Raw genomic sequence first — 22587 nt, forward strand, 5'->3', positions numbered from 1 at the left:
ACGTAACCTTTTTGCATACGGCGATAAAATTCTAGTTAGCGTAAAGCTGTAAAAAATAATTTAAATATGATATCAAGTAACTGTTTCCCATGCCAAAAAAAATTTAAATATTAGTCATATTATCATAATTATTCTAATCAGCGATTCAATATACTTTGAACATATAAATACCCAGCATTTGCAAACTCAACTTTACAGCTGAGAAATCGCATGCTTCCCCTAGAAGTAACAATCGTGTAAACAATAAATCCATCTGATATGAAAGATATTGTGTTAATCATGCTCGAAAAAGAATGGTAATGGCTTTTAAATTGTGGGCCTCAAATCTAAAGACACTGTCATATGGACAACTTTGGTCATATGGATTGAAAGTGTGAAGTTCTTGGAGAATTGGTATTTAAATACTAGTACAATTTAGTCCGTACATTTTCAACTCTGACAAAGTTGTTAACATCTTTATAGTTTTATATTCCTGTGAAAAAGTCATTTATATTCCTAAAAAAGAACTTTTATATAAAAAGAATAAAATACTTGCTCTGGGTTTCAACTCAAAATTTAAATGTAGTAAAATCAAATAAGGTGAAATCATTGATGGGAATTCAACTAGAATTGGATGTAAACAGTAGACCTTTTCTTGAAATAAAGGCACAACAATAAAAAAGTAATTGTAAAAATAACATTTATAAAACTCGTAATTACATTTTTGTTAATCTCCCCTAGCCCCGCATAGCGTAAGTGTTATCAGTTATAGGTCAAGGTAAATGAGGCCTGCAGCTTTTTTATCTACCGTACTCATTAATACTTCAGACAGCTGATAACCTTGGCTCTGTGGTACGGTAGTTGATGTAGGTAACTAAATTAAGGTCATTGATACAGACAAAAAGTGGATGCATGGTTTTGGTATATATCTTTGGATTTACTTTGGAAATATAGATGATGAATGCATTAGATCTAAACTTTAAGAAATTAATTACTTTATTGTCCGTTTTATTATTACTTTTTTTATCTGTATATTTTTTTTTTTCATTTTATAGGACATAATTGAAAAACTTTATTAAAAAAAATAGGAAACCTTAGATTTAAGAGTTTCAACAACAACAAAAATTCAGCTGAACATTAAAGGCAATTCAACATTGTTTGATACTTTACTATCTTTTGACCAGTTAGCTTGAAGTACATTTAAGATAACTATTACAGTGGAGTAAATACAAAGAAGTGCAAATAAAACTAATATTTAAATGTGACAGCCTGGATACAGCAACTTGCGAGTGATGCTGGAAAATGTAAAAATTACAAACAGTAACATATCGAGTTATCAGAAAACATTCATCAGTATAAAACAGTTGTCTAAAAATCGGCATGAAACATCAGTTAAAATATGATCCAATGTTAGATAAAATTTGCAAAAAATTCCATGGCATCGGATTTCGCCTGTGGTGTTTTAGGAGGTCTGTGTTAGCTCTGCTCCCGATTCATTTTGTTTAATGGACTTTCAGAGCTTGAACACTGTTTGTCTTTTCTACATCATTATAAAATTAAAGAATTTGCGAAATGTTGTATTAAATTAAATGAGATGTGTTAGTGAAAACCGTGTTAGTTCGCACTGTTGAATTAAAAGCCAACCAATATGAAATACATTGATGCAGGCATATTTTAATTCTTTTTTATTCGGTCTGGAACTTACTTATAGCGAAAACTATTTGCGCTTTTTAATAGACTGTGTTTATTGGTCATGATAGGTTTCATTAGTCAAAAGTAACACTACTTCAAAGCTTAAGGCTGTTAAAGGTTCAGAGTTAAAGAATAAAGTGGACCTTTGCTTAAATACTTATACCAATATGTCTCAATAGTCACAAAATGTCAACCTAAGACGTAAAAATAGGTAGTGACTGTTCCTTCGCCAAGCGCTCGGAATCAGAAGTGAAAGTCACTGGTCTTTCGGATAAGACCTTAAAAACGTAGGTCCCGTGTCACGGTCGGCGCTGGCACGATAAAGAACCCTCACTGCTCAATGGCCCTGAGTGCCGGGTATAGGTCTAAATTTGAAGCCCTTCACCGGCAAACGGTGACGTCTCCACATGAGTGAAAAATTCTCGAGAGGGACGTTAAACAATATACAATCAATCAATCACAAAATGTCACAAAGCCCACGGCCAATCTTGCATTGCATACGCTTATTGAAGCGCATGCGAGATTCCGACGATGGTGTGGCTCAAATTTCACCCAAAGAATACATGTATATCTTCCCTTAAAAAAATATGGGTAAAAAATAATCGCTACCTGTTTTCTTTAGTGAAATATTATTTCAATTTGCTTAATTGGTTTTCCGAGTTTATTTATATTTTTATGCTACAGGTTTTTCGCCAAAATACTGATAAATGAAAACAAGAGTCTCATTTAAAGTCATCATTTCGTAAGTTCCATGGTGGATACAAGAATCTTGTCAGCAAATAAAATCTATCAAATGAAGTCTGATGCTTTCATACTAATTGTTCGGCCATTGTATACTCACTGAATTGTTTTTATCTGAATTGTCTTTATTTCCCGATTATCATAAGGAGCACATGGCGGGTGTGACCGCTCGGCAGGGGATGCTTACTCCTCTATGGCACTTGATTCCATCTTTAATGTTTTGGGGGGTCTGTTTTTGCTCTGCTCTTGATTTGTATTGTTTGAATGGACTTATAATACTATTCGTTACAATCACCTATGTTTTTTATTGCCCCTCAAGGTCAATGTAGAAAGAGTAAATGTTAAGATTTGGACTAGAAGGTCATAAATTATAGTCATTTGACATGAAATTATTTTGAATTTATAGAAAAATGTAATTTAGTGACAAAGATCAAAAGGCAATGTTGAGGCTGGATAACATTTATCAGCTTACAGTAATCAGTTGTCCAATAAAACTTGGACATGTTTAATTGCTGTTAATATTGCTCAACAATTTTGCTAGAAACACATACTTTCGACATCTCAGTATCACTCAATGACCATATACTACCGGGAATTTTAAAACAAACAAAAGGCAACGACAGATAGTCTTATCACAAGGTTTGACATGTCATTTTAGCAAGAAATGTTCACCATCCTACGAACGCAGATATTTACGCGAATAACCTCCATCAGGTAGGTAATAATACATCTATTGCATTAATTTAGAAAGACATATCCTAAACTTTTTATTTTGTTGTAAAAGATATGTTTGTTTTTCTTCCAAAGTGCTATAAATAGGCATTGGAGTGCTGTTAACAGTGAACCAAGGATCTCCAAAGATAACCGCCCACTTTCTACATCTAACATGGCAACGTCAAGCCGTCGTGAGTTAATATTTATATTGTAGGATGTATAGTTTTTGACCCACCGAAGTATATAAAGGTGCAATTCCATAATAAATATGTTCAGATATTTTTTAAAACGACTGGTAGCGTTATCTCGCCCTAAATATCAGGTTTTGGTGATTGATTATTTGCAGAGCTAGATAATGACTTATCTTTCAAATGTATGTCATCCGACGGCGGAGAGTAGATGTCAAAAAGATATTAAATACCGAGAGTGTTATTACCGTATGTTTTGTCTAACAGGATTACACCAAAAACTTGGATGTAAAATTTTGATAATACGTTGATTTATTATATCCCTTAAAATCTGTAGATCTGTTCTAGAAGTTTAGGAAGCTTGGGAAGATTCGTTGTGCGCTTTTTGAGCTGTAGTACGTGCGTCATAGGGAAGTTATTAAGGGTCATGCTTCAGTAAAACATGCAGTTCTATGGAATGCCAAATTAACATAAATTCAAATATTTGTACATATCTTCAAATAATTGCACATATCTTCAAATAATTGTACCTATCTTCAATGAACTGAAGATAGGTACAATTGAATTGAAGATAGGTGTAAATAATTATACCTAGTTACAAATGAATTATACCTACATGTATCTTTAAAGGAATTTCACCCTTCTTCAATTCAATTAAAGGTAGGCTCAATTAAATTATGCCTATTTCAAATTCATAATAATTCATATAGGTATAATTGATTTGAAGATAGGTTCAATTAGGACATATCCACAGAGAATTTGAAGAGATAGGTACAATTCAATTATACCTAGGTTCATCTGGGGTTCTCAAGTGTTGAAATAAGCGATATTTCTGCTTTGTGAGAGTTCTTTACATTAATTGAACTTTTAATATTTTTGCGACAATCTTACCGGTAACTTTGAAAAAAAAACACATTACAGCCAAAAACTGATACAAATTTTACAAAGGAATTTAATAACTGTTTATAACTAACTGATTGAATGTTTTTGAAAAATGCAATAAAATGTCTTCAGAATAATTTCAATTATGAAAAATAAAATTCAGAATGAACATTTTGCTACCACATGACTTAAAAGTAAAATTTCATCTCTCATTTTAAATTTTATTTCAAAAATAGATGACGCATTCTCCAACCCAGAGGTTCAAAAAATGTTATTAGAGTTGCACAAACTCATGATACAAGATTTGATAAATGCTGAAACAAAAAAATCACCGGTGTGCAACTTCAAGCAACCAGAGGACTTGATGGTACGTTGAGAAATATTGCAAAAGCACTACAGTATGAATGATTCATATACAATGTATTTGATCGCTCACTGGTATACTGTTTCAATTATTTAAAATAAATCATGCACATACAAGTACAATGAAGCGCATTGAAGTGGTAAAATTTCCTGTTTGAATGGAACGTTTTGAGCTATCTTTAGAACGTTGATTCATACAATGACACGCCCATTTCTTTAGAAAGTAAAAATCGGTCGAATGGTTCATTGGAATACCTGTAGAACAGGTATTCTAAAAATATAATATCCAATCAAATTGACGGTCTACATAAACACAGAGTACGCACGTGTTCGACCAATACATGTGTTATGGAAACTCCAATAAACATGATAAATTCATAATTATGTACAAATTCGTTGCAATACTTGTTTTATAGAAGCTGGAACTCTCTAAATCTCTCTTATAACTTTGAAAATCTCCATTTCAGTGAAACTCATGTTGCTTTTCGTAAAGAGTGGGGTGTCCTAAAACATTACGACGAATATTTCTAAAGAAATGGGCGTGTCATTCTGTAATAATTGACGTTCAAAATCATGACTCAGAACGTTTCATCCAAATGGAAAATTTTACCACTTCAATGCGCTTCATTGTACTTTTGTGAATAGCTGTAATTATGTTCCCCAAACGGAGTTTGGGAACATATTGTTTTTACTCTGTTTCTTATTATGTTCCCCAAACGAAGTTGAGGAACATATTGTTTTTACTCTGTTTCTTATTATTATTATTATGTTCCCCAAACGAAGTTGGGGAACATGTTGTGTTTACTCTGTTTCTTATTATTATTATTATTATTATTCTTCTTCCTGGGAAAATCTTTTCCGCGAATGATCTTGTAAACTACACGTCCGACTTAGGTGAAACCTTTTTAGGGTCAGTAGGCATGTTATGTAGATTTGCGGAACGAAGGTCATTTTGCGCGCACGTGCTTGCAAGAGCGCGCACGTGCAACGCGTGAAATGACCAAAATAATAGATACAGCCGTAATTTTTCTATTTTTTGATTAAATGCTTTGATACTCCTAATATAAGTTTATATTAGTAGTATAGACGTGTTGACATGGTCAAAATAGCAAGATCTCACGCGCATGCACGTGCGCTTCGCTCTGATTGGCTGAAACTAAAGTCTCAATATCTTTCTTGTTTTTCGTCATAATCCTTTGAAATTTTGAACTTAGTCACACAATATGAAGATCTACAGCTTGATATATAATAATTTTCAAAAAAGCACGTTCATGCGCGTGTGCTGGCAAGAGCACGCACGTGCAACATGTGAAATTACTAAGATAATGGATGAAGCCGTAACTTTTCTATTTCTTGATAGAATTTTTTGAAATCCACAATGAATGAATATAGTAGTAGTATGGACAAGAAAAAATGGTCAAAATTGCAAGATCTGACGCGCATGCACGTGCGCTTTGCTCTGATTGGCTGAAACTAAAGTCTCAATATCTTTCTTGTTTTACGTCATAATCCTTTGAAATTTTGAACTTAGTCACATATTATGAAGATCTACCGCGTGATATATAAGAATTATCATGAAAGCACATAAATCCACGTGTGCTGCAATCTGATTGGCTGAAACTTTACATGCCTATATCTTTCTTGTTTCTCAACAAAACAGGATGAAGTTTAGAATATGAATAGGTATCATGGATTCCTACATGATATTGCTATCAAAATTAAATGCAAGGGCGTGCTTGCATGCACATGCGCACACGCAATGCGAAAATGAACAATATGTTTGAAAAACGGTAAAATTTATATTTTTATGAGTTTTTATTGATTTCTGGAATATAAAGATATGTTAATGGTTTAGACAACATGTCATGATCACCTTGCATGTGCATGCACGCGCGTTTGCGAACAATGCGTTAAATGACAAAAAGTTGATATCATTGTAGCTTTTAAAATTCTTTTATGAAATCCTGCGATACTAAGCATATTGAAAAAAGTTTTAAAGGAACTTTGCACAAAAAGGGAGTTGGGGAGCGTTTGGGGAACATCTGTAACGGTCCCCGTTACAATTAGAACTAGTTCTTATTATTATTATTATTATTTTTCTTCCTGGGAAAATCTTTTCCGCGAGTGATCTTGTAAACTACACATCCGACTTAGGTGAAACCTTTTTAGGGTAAGTAGGCATATTATGTAGATTTGCAGAATCAAGGTCATTTTGCGCGCACGTGCTTGCAAGAGCGCGCACGTGCAAATCTTAAAATGACCAATATATAATGGATATAACCGTAACTTTTCTATTTTGTGACGAAATATTTTGAAACTTATAATGTAAGGATATATTAGTAGTGTGCACAAGATGACATGGTCAAAATAGCAAGATCGCACGCGCATGCACGTGCACTTCGTTTTGATTGGCTGAAACTAAAGTCTCAATATCTTTTTTGTTTTTTGATAAAATCATTTGAAATTTTGAACATAGTCATACATTAGGGAGATCTACAGCCTGTAATATAAGATTTATCATGAAAGCATGTGCATGCACATGTGCTTGCAAGAGCTCGCACGTGCAACACGAGAAATGTCCAATCTAATTGATACAGACGTAACTATTTAAATTATTGATGAAATGCTTTGATATTCATATTATAAGTATATATAAGAAGGATAGACAAAATGACATGGTCAAAAAAGTAAGATCTCACGCGCATGCACGTGCGCTTCGCTCTGATTGGCTGAAACTAAAGTCTCAATATCTTTCTTGTTTCTTGTCATAATCCTTTGAAATTTTGAACATAGACCTACATTATGAAGATCTACAGCGTGATATATAAGAATTTTCATGAAAGCATGCGCATGCCCGCGTGCTGCAATCTGATTGGCTGAAACTTTAAATGATTATATCTCCTTTGTTTTTTGACAAGATGCTTTGAAATTTAAAACATAGTCATGCATTAGGATATACTACAATATGATGCAGAAAAAAAAATCATGAAATCACGCGCATGCACGTGTGCTGCAATCTGATTGGCTTAAACTTGAAATGGCTATAACTCCCTTGTTTTTCAACCAAACAGGATGGGATTTAAAATATAGATAGATATAAGGGACTCCTACAAGAAGGTATGGTCATCATGCACGTGCACGCACGTGCGTGCATTTGGAACGAGTGAAATGAAAAATACGTTTGAAAGAGTGATTTTTCATACTTTTGGACTGAATGCTTTAATATATTGTATATTAAGATATGTAGATAGTGTAGACAAGATGATATGATCATAACGCACATGCATTCACATGCGCACGGGTGCAATGCTAAAATTTGAATATCATTGGTATCCTGCTGAAAAACGTTGTTAAAATCAAAAATGCACAGAGTTTGTCTTATTTAATGAAGCTTACAGGGAATATGGCACCAAAAAGGAGTTGGGGAGCGTTTGGGGAACATCTGTAACGGTTCCCGTTACAATTAGCACTAGTTATTATTATTATTATTAGTCCCCTACCGGTGAAACCGGAGGGGACTATAGGTTTCCTCTGCGTCCGTCCGTCCGTCCGTCCGTCCGTCTGTCTGTCTGTCCGTCTGTCTGTCTGTCCCCGTCAGTCTGTCCCACTTGGTTTTCCGCACTTTTTTTCTAAACGCTTGCAGATATTGAGCTGAATTTTGGTACGTGAGTGTATCTTAATGAGTTACAGATCAAGTTTGAATTTCGTTTCGCTTCATTAATTTTTGACAGAATTATGACATTTTGAATATTTTTCATTCCCACTTGGTTTTCCGCACTTTTTTTCTAAACGCTTGCAGATATTAAGCTGAATTTTGGTAAGTGAGTGTATCTAAATGAGTTACAGATTAAGTTTGAATTTCGTTTCGCTTCATTGATTTCTGACAGAATTATGGCATTTTGAATATTTTTCATAATCGCTTAATTAAGATCGGGTTCGAACTGCGCTAACTTCCGATTGTCGACAAAATATGAAGCGAGGAAAAGACGATGGATAAATGAGTTGAATTGTCGTCTTAATGTTTATTATTTTATTAGATTTAAGGCATTTACAACTTGAAAATCTTTCAGTTTAACCTTGGACATGACTTTTGCACATTAAAAAATGGCATCCTGAAGAAAAAGGGGAACCCGGTAGGGGACATGTATTGCTTATGCAATACTCTCAGAATGCTTGTTATGTTCCCCAAACGAAGTTGGGGAACATATTGTTTTACTCTGTTTCTTATTAAGGTCTTCCGTCTTCACGGAAGACCTTATAGTTATTCTACTGTTTCTTATTATTATTATTATTATTCTTATTTTTTTTCCCAAAATTTTGTGCACGCGATTTCTCAGCAACTATTCCGCTGATTTTTATGAAATTTTCAGGAATTACGCGCAATAAGATGAACTTGATACATTTTTAAGGAAATTTGGAAATTCGCTTCTGGTGCCAAGTTATGGGCAATTTCCTGATTTTAAAATGCAATTTTGTCGCCCCTTTTTATCGTAAATGGCTAAAGATATGACCTGGAGACTTATTGGAGACGATAGTTCGTGACTTTGTGGTTTGCAGAATCACCTTTTTGTGCGTCGTCAGTTCTTCCGGTCGTTACGGCATGCGAATTTAAAAAAATTGTATTTTCTAACTTTTTTGTTTTTCAATATTTCTCATTTATTTTTGGTATATTAATAGAAACCCTTCCTATAATGCTTACTATATAATTTGTTTGAATGTTGATAAATCTAAACTCTAGATATTAGCATTCAAAAATCTGAAGCGGGTCCAAAATGGCGGCTGTCTCAGTCAACGTCGACATTTCGCAATAGGGGTTTTCGGAGGCAGCCGAGCGTTTGCTTGAATGAAAGTAACAAAAGGATAAATGAAATGTAAAGGAATACTTGGATTGTCACGTCGTAGTTACGTTGCAGTTCTGTTTCAAGCTAACGTCTTCTATAATTGGTTTTGGCTGGTTTTCAAAATAAAAAAAGAAAAGACTAAATGTGCAGATGAAATTCGATACCTAATATCTTTTGTGCACCACGGAAAAACAGATCTTAAATCGTACTTATAAGTTATACTGTCTCAAAAAAGAATATCAATGAATATTGTAAGTATAAATCTTAACCACTGTTTTCCTATGCACACTTGTGTCATATTAAACTAATGAAGAAGACAAAAATAAGAAAACGATTTTTTTTAAAAGATCGCTTCATGGAGTTTATTCAAGCATTCTTGTCTCAAAGACCTGATTCAAGTTATTGAGCATAAATGATATCTGATTCCTTGACCGTCGTAGGGCGAGCCAGATTTTTCGGCGAAACGTTTCAACCTATTTTGATTAATTAATCAGGATAGTTCACTTTGGGGATAAACAGGAAATTGAAAAAAGTTTAAAATTCATAACCGTTTCACCGCTTTAGTGTTACATGCATATAAACAATATGGAATTTGTAAAATGTGTTAAATATACTTTCTAAACCTCAAATGTTACACTATAAGAACGTTCTTTTTTGTAACTCGTGGCGTTTGGCGCTATATTTTGAATAGTGACCCGCCTTTCTTAATTTTAAGAGAGAAGCACTGTTTTGTTGATATATACAAGTAGATTTAGAGTAGAAGTCCCGATAGCGTAATATTTAGTGTGTTGGAATTTCATGCTGGCGACTAATGTGTTCAATCCCTCTTGTGGGCAAATCTTTTTTTACTTTTTCAGCTCGATTTTAAGTTTTCTTTCCGGAAAGTGACGGAAGACCTCTCGTTGCTCGCAACGAGTTTCACATCTAGTTATTATTATTTTTCTTCTCGGGAAAATTTTGTCCGCGAATGATCTTGTAAAGTACACATCCGATTAAGGGGAAACCTTTTTAGGGTAAGTAGGCATGTTATGTAGATTTGCGGAACGAAGGTCATTTTGCGCGCACGTGCTTGCAAGAGCGCGCACGTGCAACACGTGAAATGACCAATATGCTTGAAATTGCCGTAACTTTTACATTTTTCGATGTAATGCTTTGATATTTAGAATATATAGACATATTATAAATGTAGATAAGATGACATTGTCAAAATGCAATTTTGTGTGCACGTGCTTGCAAGAGCGCGCACGAGCAACACGTGAAATGACCGATTTAATTGATATCTATTAGGCGTAAATTTTTACCTTTTTAATGAAATGCTTTGAGACTCATAATATAAGGATATAGTAGTAGCATAGACAATATGACATGGTCAAAATATCAAGATCTCACGCGCATGCACGTGCGCTTCGCTCTGATTGGCTGAAACTAAAGTCTCGATATCTTTCTTGTTCTTTGATGAAATCCTTTGAAATTTTGTGCATAGCCATGCATTAGGATATTCTACAACATGATATATAACAATTTTCATGAAAACACGTGCATGCACGTGCGCTGCAATCTGATTGGCTGAAACTTTAAATAGCTATAACTCCCTTGGTTTTCAATCAAACAGGATGGGATTTGGAACATAGATAGATATAATAGACTTCTACAAGAAGGTATGGTCACCATGCACATCCATACACGTGCGTGTACGTGCGCTGCAATCTGATTGGCTGAAACTTTAAATAGCTATAACTCCCTTAGTTTTCAACCAAACAGGATGAGATTTGGAACATAGATATATATAATGGACTTCTACAAGAAGGTATGGTTACCATGCACATCCATACACGTGCGTGAACGTACGCTGCAATCTGATTGGCTGAAATTTTAATCAGCTATAACTCCCTTGGTTTTCAACCAAACGGAGTGGGATTTCGAACATAGATAGATGTAATGAACTTCTACAAGAAGGTATGCCACCATGCTCATGTATGCACGTGCGTGCACGTGAAATGAGTAAAATCAAAAATACACTTAAATGAGCGTATGTTTTAATACTTTTAGATTAAATACTTTAATATTTAGTATATTTAAGTATATAGATTGTGTAGACAAGATGATATGGTCATTACGCACATGCATTCACATGCGCACGCGTGCAATGCGAAAATTTGAATGAACTTGGTACCCTTCTGGGTAAACGTTGTTAAAGTCTCAAATGCAAAAAGTTTGTCTTATTTAATGAAGCTTACAGGGAATATGGCACCAAAAGGGAGATGGGGAGCGTTTGGGGAACATCTGTAACGGTCCCCGTTACAATTAGCACTAGTTTTTTTTCTTATTTGTTCTCCGGTACTTTTTTGTCCGCGAGTGTTCTCAGAAACTGTTCACCCAACTGAGCTAAAACCTTTTTAGGGTTAATAGGTGTGTAGTGTAGGTGTGCGGAACGAAGGTCATTTTGCGCGCATACGCCTGCACGTGCGTGCGCGTGAAATGAGTGAATTGACTGATATACTTAATATAGCTATAACTTTTACATTTTTTGATGAAATGCTTTGAAACTCATTACATAAGGATATATTAATAGCGTTAATTATATGACACTGTCAAATTAGCAAGAACTCACGCGCATGCACGTGCGCCTTTCTCTGATTGGCTGAAACAAAAATTTCAATATCTCTTTTGTTTTTCGACGAAATGCTTTGAAATTTTAAACATTGTCATGAATTGGGATATCCTACAACATAATATGGAAAAAATTTCATGAAATCACGCGCATGCACGTGCGCTACAATCTGATTGGCTGAAACTTTAAATGGCTATATCTCCTTTGTTTTTTGACGAAATGCTTTGAAATTTAAAACATAGTCATGCATTAGGATATCCTGCAATATGATATACAAAAAATTTCAAGAAATCACGTGCATGTACGTGTGCTGCAATCTGATTGGTTGAAACTTTAAATGGCTATATCTCCTTTGTTTTTTGACAAAATGCTTAGAAATTTAAAGCATAGTCATGCATTAGAATATCCTGCAATATGATATACAAAAAATTCAAGAAATGACGCGCATGGACGTGTGCTGCTTTCTGATTGGCTGAAACTTTAAATGGCCATATCTCCTTTGTTTTTTGACGAAACGCTTTGAAATCTAAAACATAGTCATGCATTAGGATATTCTACAATATGATTTAGAAAAAAATTCTTGAAATCACATAGATGCACGTGTGCTGCAATCTGATTGGCTGAAACTTGAAATGGCTATAATTCCCTTGGTTTTCAACCAAACAGGATTGGATTTAGAACTTAGATAGATATAAGGGCCTCCAACAAGAAGGTATGGTAATCATGCAAGTGCACGCACGTGCGTGCATTTGGAACGAGTGAAATTAAAAATACACTTGAATGAGTGATTTTTGATACTTTTGGACTAAATGCTTTAATATATAGTATATTTAAATATATAGAAAGTATAGACAAGATTATATGATCACTACGCACGTGCATTCACATGGGCACGCGTGCAATGTTAAAATTTAAATATAATTGGTATCCTTTTGGGAAAATGTTGTTAAAGTCAAAAATGCACAGATGTTGTCTTATTTAATAAGGCTTACAGGGAATATGGCACCAAAAGGGAGTTGGGGAGCGTTTGGGGAACATCTGTAACGGTTCCCGTTACAATTAGCACTAGTTAAATTTTGATTTTGTAGAAAACATTGGATCTTAACATTGGAAATGACCCAACTACATACGACGCCATTTTGACGGCTTGTAAAAGCGTGATGGACCATTGTATAAAGACGGGTGAGGCAAATACGTTCATCTCTCCATTTCCCAGATTCAAATAATTTATGAAACTTGCAAATTGATAGTTTCTCATTCTGCATATCTATTCATTGTTTATTATAGATTACAAGCAACAAATGATTTCATATTTCATTAAAAAAAAAAAAAGTTACATGTACATATATTAGCCAGTACTATGGCAACGACGTACTTATTTTCACCGCACATATTGTCGCCAAACACTTTGGGATACTTAAACGAATGTTGTTTTTTTTTTTGTTTTTTTTTTGTTTTTTTTTTTTGTTTTTTTTGCATTGTAACAAATATGCTTTTCAGTACTTCATCTGAAAATTGTTAGTACCACACAATAAAAAAGAATTATTTCGTATAGCAAGTCCTCGTTTCATGAACCAATTGTATAGTGGAATCAACCCAAGCTGTCTGGCTGGATCTTGGTTGACAGAAATACTAAACACCAACTTGTGAGTTTGATTTCAATATGAAAAAAAAGTGTCATGTTTTTTTTTTCTTTTCATGTCATATAAAAATATAGAACTTAAACATAAAAATCTCAAGTTCATAGAAGGAGGTTTTTCTTCTTTTACCGTAATTTATCTAGCAAGTTGAAAGTTCGTCATAAATATTGTTTCAAGACACACATATGAAGTCGCACCAGTGTTTGTTCTGATGGAGAAATACATGATGAAGAAGTTAACTTCTATATTGGGATTTGAAAATGGAGACGGTGTAACAACTCCAGGTAGATATTACTCAATGGCTGTACAATATGGATAGGTATATTAATATCATTAATGCCTTTTGGAACTTTCACAACACTGCCAGAAGAAATTAAACGACCCTGTCAGCAATATCGGTCCAGAAAGTAAAACTATACAAAATACTGTACTGTTTAAAGGATGTCCCATCTATGTTGTCTTCTTTTTCTACTGCCTAACTTAATTATCTTAAATTAACTGATTATATTTATTCTACAGATTTCTGAGTAAATTTTAGTATTAAACATTACAGTGGACCTATTTCATTGTAGGTGGTTCCTTTGCAAACATGCTTGGGATGCATTTAGCCAGACTTCAGGTTGATCCAAACATAAAATCAAACGGCATGGGGTGCGGCAAGAAGTTGATTTTATTCACTTCTACTGAGGTGTGTTTTCAGATGGAAATAGGAAATTATGCAGAGTTCTGTTTTTGTAAAGATTTTTTTTTAATTTTGTGTGGATGCTTGATTATTTGTGAAATTAACTTGGAGAAAGTTTATGTTTGTTAAAAGACTTAAATATCTGGGAATACTCAGGGTTAAGTGACATTTAGATTCAGAGATTCCCTTATCATAATAATAAGTTGTCATTCTTTCTACCAATTTTTACGTACACGGCCCTGCGTGTGTTAAGCATCGATTTAATGCAAATGCCATTGACTGATACATTGTTACAATCAAAAGTACTTTTGTATATGAATTGTTAAAAGGATGCTTGGGTTTTTCATCGACAATAGACAAAGAGAACCACCAACAAATAAATAGTATGACATACGAGATGATTTCAGCTTTTTCATCGTCAACCTTCTTTACTGCTATAGTGATTTTCTGCTATCGCTTGCATATGATGTTTATGTCTCACAGCTTATTTGACACTGCATGCTCTTACTTCGATCCTTAAACCAAGGCGTCAGAATTTTTTTTTTATTTTTTTTTTTTGATTTTACGGGGATCTCAATCTCATACAAAGTCTTCATTATAATGTCCTTGCTAATAAGGTCATTATACCGACCAAAGAATTTACGAAATGTTGACTTAAAACGAGGATGTTGATAATCCTGTAACATTAACGTATATGTGAGTAGCCTGCATCAGTTAAAAAAATGATCGTACCAAAAGCATGCTCTTGAGTAGCGAATAAGCTTGAGAATAACTGAAATGTGCAGTTGAAGGCAGCATATTAGTATATAAATAAAGAAAGCTAACGATGGATAAAGCTGAAGTCATCTGTTCGCTACAATTAAGTTATTACTCGGTCATTATAGTACAGTCACTGTGGATTATTATTTTTTATAAAAAGGATATGATAAACTCATTCAGCTACTAAAGTTTAATAATGCAAGGATTTGATTATCTTTTTCTACTCTTATCTTGTTTAATGTTAAGACCTTTCCTTCAAAATCAATTCAATTGAAATAGGTCCATAGGTTTAAATATTTGAATATATGTATATTTGGCGTACTTGTTTGATTGTCGTATTATACAGAATCACGAATACTATATTTAACTTTTGAAACCTTGATTCGCCCACAATGTCACTGGTTGACTGTTGTCCGTCATCTTCTTTAGTCACAGAAATTGTCCTTTTATCTTTGCTAAATGTAACATCGAATATAAGTTCGAATATATTTAAGAACTCGATTTTGAACCATAAAAATACATTATGTTTAATTTAAGTTGAATATGTCATGGAATGTGCATCTATGAAAAGATTACTTGTAAAATGAGTAGTGTAATCATAATTTTATCAAAAGTCATCTGTATTTTTATTCAGTAAGTAGCACTCCTTTGAAAAACTCAGTAAATGAAAAATAAAGTGGAGAAGAATTATACTTTGTTAAAAAGGAATAAAAAATCTTATTAAAAGAGTTATTTTCTGAATATTTATCATATTTATTTGTTGATGTAATTTTTGTCACAACAGGCTCATTACTCCATTGTAAAAGGAGCAAGTTTTCTAGGATTTGGTGAAAAGAATATAGTCAAAGTAGAAACAGATGAAAGAGGAATGATGAAGGCAGATGTATTGGACCAAAAGCTGAAAATGTGCAAAGATGAGGTAGTTTTTACTTTGTACGTCATGGAATAGTTGGCATCTTTAGATGCTTTTGTAAATGGGGCATTAGTACACATTTAAGTTATTTGTTACTTATTTGTTATAACACATGTACAATACCTTTAATATACTGTAGTAAGAAAAATGTTCAATATAAAAGAGGAAAAGAAGCACTTTGACTTCAGAAATAAAATATTAGCAATATGTATTCCTTTAAAACCTTTAATTTATTTCAGGGTAATGTTCCTGCTTTTGTCATGGCAACAACAGGATCAACTGTTTTAGGATCATGTGATGACTTGAATGCAATTGCAGAAGTATGTGAAAAGCACAAGATATGGATGCATGTTGATGTAAGTAAAGTGACATTTATTATTGTGAAATTTACATCACATTTGAAGTTAACCATTCAGCAATCAGATGAATCATAATGTATGTTATTTTTCTTTTAATTTTTTTTTTCTCTCCTGAAGCTTATTGCTTTTTATAATAGTTTAAGACTTGAACATTCATAGACAGATATTAAATTCCGTACTCATGACCTTGGTTTATTTTGATGTAGACGCATGTTAAATATTAAAAATGATCTTTATTGGAAGTTGGAACGTTACCCTTAAACGATTTTAATAGTTTTTTGCCAAGGATTACTGCTTTAACGACTTCAACGAGCATGATACCTTGAATGCTTAATGTTTCTTCGGCTACGAAATCACTCTCTTGTGAAACATTAATAATGATACTCTTTGGAAATGTGTTAGGTTTACCTCATTAGATTTAAGTTTTTTTTTCCATTCTAAAAATCTCAGTTACCCACTTTAATCAGTAAAACACGACTTCTGTATCTTTTTCATTAAAATCTTCTTGAAACCTGGGGTGTTTTAAGTAACCGTAAACGAGGTCAAACGCCTTGTTTTAGAGGAGGTAAATTTTCATCCAGAATAATTTGGCAGCCATAACTATATTAACATTAAAGATACATATTTTTAGAAGATTATTAAGAACAAAGTTAATTTTCTGAGAAAAATATTTTTAATTCTAATAATTCTTTAATTAACTAAAATAATTCAAAGTAAAAATATTCTTTTGTACATAAAACTACGACAATTTAGATAAAAAGACAAACTGAAGGATATCTTTCTCGAGGAAATAGGCATATTTTTTATATACTTTTATCGAAAGATTAGCACATTGATAAATAAAGTGTTCATGGCTATTTCATCTAAGTATTATCGAAAGAGCCCGAATGAATGCAGATTACGAGGATAGCGTAAAAGAAATCTAAATGACTACAATTGTTTGTTCTTCTATTCTGTAACGTATGTAAATGGCTTGATCTTGACGCATTGTTTTCATAATATACATACATTGCTGCAGATGTAAGAAGGATAACTGCATTTTATTACATTGCATCCGTCCTCGTTCCAAGAAAGTTAACTGTAGATTCCTTATTTTAGCGATTATTTATTATCGCGAAAGGCAACGACGAATCGCGGGTAAAATAATTTATGAGGAAACGGTTGATTAAAAGATTTTACATTGATTTCAGCACCATTCAACAAATAAAACACATAATTTTATTTTGCAAGTGATGCTTCTAGCGAAATTACGCGAAAATTAATTCCACGCATATATCTAGCATTTTATAGTAATTGTACTAAAAAATACCTTGTGGCGCAGTGGTTAGAACGTTTGCTCTAAAATTGCAGAGTAATTAGGGATTGGTTCACAGGTTTAAATCCCACCGCAGGACGGAAACAGGTCCTTCAAATGAGGCTATATAAACCAAAGCCCTGTGTCACTGTAGGTGCTGACACTTAAAAGAAGTCTGATTGCTTGAAAATTATAAGTACCGAGTAAATGTGACAATTTGTAATGCTCTATCGGCAAGTTGTGGCGTCTCAATATGAGTGAAAAATTCTCAAATGGACGTTAAGCCATGTTACAACCAATAAACAATATATCAAATATTAAGTAGTACACGGACCAATAATCAATAAAATCATATAAATGTTTTAGTATCTGTTGTCTAATATGATGTTATTTCTGTTGGAAGGCTGCCTGGGGTGGAGGTGTAATTCTCTCCGATAAACACAAACATTTAATGAACGGAGTGCACAGGTCAGTGGATTAATCGAGGAACAGTTTGTTTTCAAAAGATATCACCTAAAAGAATGAATGCAATCAGTTATATATCCGTATTTAAATTTATCACTTTCAGAGAATGAAACCCCTTCTTTGCTTTAAAATGAAAATAAAATTGAAAACTTATATGTTTATCGTATGAAAAATATGACATAACTATAAAAGGCGGTCATTAGAAGCCTTCTGTGGATATTAAAGAAATGTCATTTATATTGTACAAGGTCACCTGACTTGTCAAGTCATATCAAACATTATCTGGTAAATTATTATGACCTAATCAATTCATCAAAACAGAAATTTCAAAAATACTTTGCATCTGTAAGAAAACTTTTTTTATTTTTCAGAGCAGACTCGGTAGCTTGGAACATCCATAAAATGAGCACTGGTCTCATTCAGTGCTCTTTGTTTCTGGTCAAGAAAAAGGTAAGGTGCATTTCATAATAATAATTCATGAATATTTTGCATGTATTAACTAAATAAATTCAATTGCTCATCGCTGTAAAAATATCCAGGTTATTTTGTATACAGTCTAATTTAAGATAGATTAAATACGTTTCTTAAATAAATATTATTCTAAGAAAAGCAAAACTGCATTTTGTTAAACAGGGATCAAACCATTCACATAGATACTAGTAATTTTGATGAAGCAAAAGATCTTTTCTGGTTAGGCAACCCAATGTCAACTTAAAGACCATGCAATTAATCCACAAATGTTATCGATGTTATTTATTGTGTTTTAGTCTTATGCAATTCAAGTAATCTTCATATATTCGTAATTTTCAGGGGCTGTTAGAAGAATGCAATAGATTCAACGCTGAATATTTGTTCCAACCTGACAAACACTATGATGTGTCTTATGATATCGGTGTGTTTCTATTATTGCAATGTTAATTTTTTTTAATATACTGTACGTGTACATACATTGGGCATTCAGTTTTTGGCGTATTCATAAATTAGCGCTACACACTTCCGCGCTTTATATTATATTCATATTTTTTCTAAGCTGGATTCATATGTAAGCTCACCGTTGTCCGGGCCAGAGCTGCTTAAATATGAAGCCCGCTTTTTAAGTACACGTACAGTATTTTAATGATGGTTTAGTGTTCATTTTTACATTTTATTCATGGCCTGTCAATTGCTAGGCAGAATACGACCCAGCGATAGGTAATACTTGCAAACGAGGTTATTAGATATAAAATGACTTTAAATAAATCATACTCAATGCGTGCTCTTGGGGGGACATAAACATAATGTACAAGCGCATATTCCTTCATAAATTAGAGAAGTTGACATGGATAAACTGAACTCTTCCTCCTCATCATCATCATATATTTGTACTTTAGTTATTAATTGGTAGCTAACATCTGTAGGCAGTAAAACATCCTGATAATACTAGTAACTATGATTGTAATATGATAACGTCGATATGTCTAATTGTATTTTTTTTTTCATGTAGAGTTTTTTTAATAAATTCTTCTTCATTAAAATATATTTTAATTCAAGTTGTAACACGTCATTTGATTGGATAGAAGATTTTATCCATTTTGTATAACATAACTTGCCAACGTCACAATGAGTTACGTCAAAAAACGTATTACTCCGCTTGACGTTACTTTTAAAATAATTTTGTTTTAGTCATATATTGTAGTCGCAAAACAACCATTTTTACTTAATTATCAATAAAGACTAATACTTGTTATCAAGAATCTCAAATGTTTGCATTCAAATGTTACGATTGTCAAAACTTTAAACATCTATTTAATGACAGTAGTTTACTCTGCGTATCGCGGGAGAGGCGGTCAATTCTGATATTCTAATGAATTTTCTATTGATTCCAGGAGATAAAACGATACAGTGTGGACGTAAAGTGGACATATTCAAATTATGGTTGATGTGGAGATCACGTGGCGATAGTGGTATGGCAAAACAGGTGGAAAATTCTTTTGAAAATGCCATGTAAGTCCTTTTTCTCCTAAACCATATTAGATTGATTGATTGTATATTGTTTAACGCTAATTCGGTAATTTTTCAACCATGTTTCGGCGGACTATTAGTTTAGATAATTGGCTTTTGAAAGTTTTTGGTTTCTCTTGCGGACCCAGTGAGCCTATTCTTTTTCGAACTCCAGAGAAACGATCTTTTACATGCCATAGGGGTTGTCATCCTTGACACGGGGCACCATAAAACGTCCGGTCCGACGGACTTATAACCATATTAGAAGACAGTTAAAACAATTGTTATTTGTTATCTATGAATTATCGTCAAGATGTTTTCCTCTGAGTTTTTGTCCTAAGATAGTTTATGTATTGTTCTTCGTCTTATGTACCTTTAAATTTTTCGATATAATGTTACAACAGGTAACAAAATTGATTTTTCTGCTTTATTCTGATTTATTTTTAACTGAGTCTACAATTTTGATCTAATTTTAGGCTCATCGTTTAGTCCGTATATTGCCTTCAATATTAAGGTGGATGCTTTGTGTATTTGTTGCAAAAAGAATAATCTTATAAAATATTTCAGAATAGTATCTTCACTAATATTATACTAACATGAGACAAATACTAGGATAATACAACTACAATTGCATGAGATTTGATAGTTTCTTTACTTTGGTTTATAAGGCATCTATTAAATGGATTGAAGAGTAGAGAAGGATTTCGTGTTGTTCTGCCAGAGGTTAGTGGATTTCAAGTGATTTCCATAGTAAATCAAACATTTATTTAAAATGGCAACGATTATACTAGCTAGTATATTTTATTTTTATGGCATCTTCCATTGATCAAAGATCGAGAATATTAACTGAAATGATAAAAATCTACAATTTAATAAATAAATTTATCTTAATGTTTACTTATATATTCTGATTTTCTATTACTAACATGATTTTTTATATATAAAATCGATTGCATATTTTCTCAGTTTCAGTGTCCTAATCTTTGTTTCTGGTATATACCCAAGAGACTCAGGGGAAAAGAGGAAAATAAGGAATGGTGGGGAGAAGTATCTAAGGTATAATTAAAAGAACACAGCGTTGATATACAAGTTCTTTACAAATAAATGAGAGTATTATTCCATAGAGGATAAGATTCTTATCAACTGGGTCAAGTTTTAATCAAAATTAAATTCAATGAGTATATTGTTTTACAATATTTCTTATCAATAAAAATGTTTTATAAAATTGTTTCATCCACTAAAAGAGTTTTTTTTATTACAATTAGTAATAAATTACTTCAATAAAAACATTTAACAAAGTTCTTACACACACATATAAAACACGTTTGCACACAATACAACAGTATAAATATTTGCTACTTTAATGAACATATGTTAAAATTTACAAAGACATAGGCGAACCTATACAAATTAGAAATGTCTTTGGTTGCTTCAACTGTAAATGGCTAAACCAAAAAAAAAAGCATTTGAACAAAGTAAGCATAAAATTTAAATCAAGTGGAATTTTTTAGATAACTTTATTTGCCTTTTTTGAAATATGAAATGTCGAACACATTTATCCAAATTTTTAATTTTATGTTTGAGTATACTTAGTAAACAAGGACAGAGTGATTTTAAAATAGATGTTTCCTTATCATTTTCATTATAAATTGCAGATTGCTCCTCAAATCAAACGAAAAATGATGGAACAAGGAACAATGATGATTGGATACAATCCCTTGACGACCAAGGGATATGTCAATTTCTTCCGCGTGATCATCACAAATCCAATGGCGACTAAAGAAGACATGGATTTTATACTTGATGAAATGGAACGTCTTGGAAGTGATCTTTAATGATGGACAAATAATTAAGAGGAAATGTCTCTATTTCTATTTTACCTTATTGATGCTTTACTGATATTTCATAGTGAAATAAAGTAAAGCAAAACTCGCTTAAATTTCACCTCTAAATGGTGTCTCTGATTCTTTTAAATTTTATAAAGTTTTGTCATTATTTGCTTTACAGTATCTTCTCTACTTCTTTGCATTGTCTAATTAAAGACAAATAAATTATCATGTATTGGAACTTATTGGTTTGTTTGGCTTCAAGAGATAGTAATAAAGAGGAACTCAGGTTGAATTTGCGTTTTATAAGTATATTTTTTTATTTTTAAAGCAAGTTATTTAGTTATTATATTTCTTCTCTCTAGTTTTAACAAGCCTTGTTGAAAAATCATTGGAAACGTTTTTCATATGAAATATAACGATAAAATATTAAATTTATCGAATAAGCCATTTTAAAAGACTTGAAAGGTTCATTATGAGTTTTGAGTAGTTATCAACTATCAAAAATTCAGATTCTGTTTGAGTAGATTCCTCTTTCTATCAAGTATCTGAATTCAATGAAATGCGGAGATAAGATCTGTAAAGTCTTAGCATGCTTTTAAGGTACAGTAAAACTATAAAAAATTAGAGTAATAAAAACTTGCACTTCTAATAATAT

The 22587-nt window shown here is 32.8% G+C and overlaps 1 protein-coding gene across 1 annotated transcript; it reads left to right on the forward strand.

Annotated features, from left to right (window-relative positions):
- Window positions 1-2998: 2998 nt before the first annotated feature.
- Window positions 2999-22224, forward strand: LOC134277967 (cysteine sulfinic acid decarboxylase-like). Its single transcript, XM_062760270.1, has 16 exons — window positions 2999-3126; window positions 3220-3317; window positions 4433-4563; window positions 13100-13193; window positions 13567-13657; window positions 13829-13935; window positions 14224-14339; window positions 15877-16011; window positions 16245-16361; window positions 18062-18126; window positions 18495-18573; window positions 18934-19015; window positions 19989-20106; window positions 20772-20826; window positions 21070-21159; window positions 21759-22224. Exons 1-16 carry the CDS (start codon window positions 3077-3079, stop codon window positions 21936-21938), a joined length of 1608 nt encoding a protein of 535 aa, XP_062616254.1. The 5' UTR covers window positions 2999-3076; the 3' UTR covers window positions 21939-22224.
- The last annotated feature ends 363 nt before the right edge of the window (window positions 22225-22587 follow it).

The sequence above is a fragment of the Saccostrea cucullata genome, unplaced genomic scaffold (assembly GCF_032062105.1).
Source record: "Saccostrea cucullata isolate Sc308-1 unplaced genomic scaffold, CSIRO_AGI_Scuc_v1 ctg651, whole genome shotgun sequence".
Lineage (NCBI taxonomy): Eukaryota > Metazoa > Mollusca > Bivalvia > Ostreida > Ostreidae > Saccostrea > Saccostrea cuccullata.

Bases quoted from the DNA above. Each gene is read 5' to 3' on its own strand.
- LOC134277967 (XM_062760270.1), top strand. From the start codon at position 3,077: ATGTTCACCATCCTACGAACGCAGATATTTACGCGAATAACCTCCATC. The intron at 14,340-15,876 runs GTGTGTTTTCAG...TTGTCACAACAG, and splicing joins TTTTATTCACTTCTACTGAG to GCTCATTACTCCATTGTAAA. The intron at 18,574-18,933 runs GTAAGGTGCATT...CGTAATTTTCAG, and splicing joins TGTTTCTGGTCAAGAAAAAG to GGGCTGTTAGAAGAATGCAA.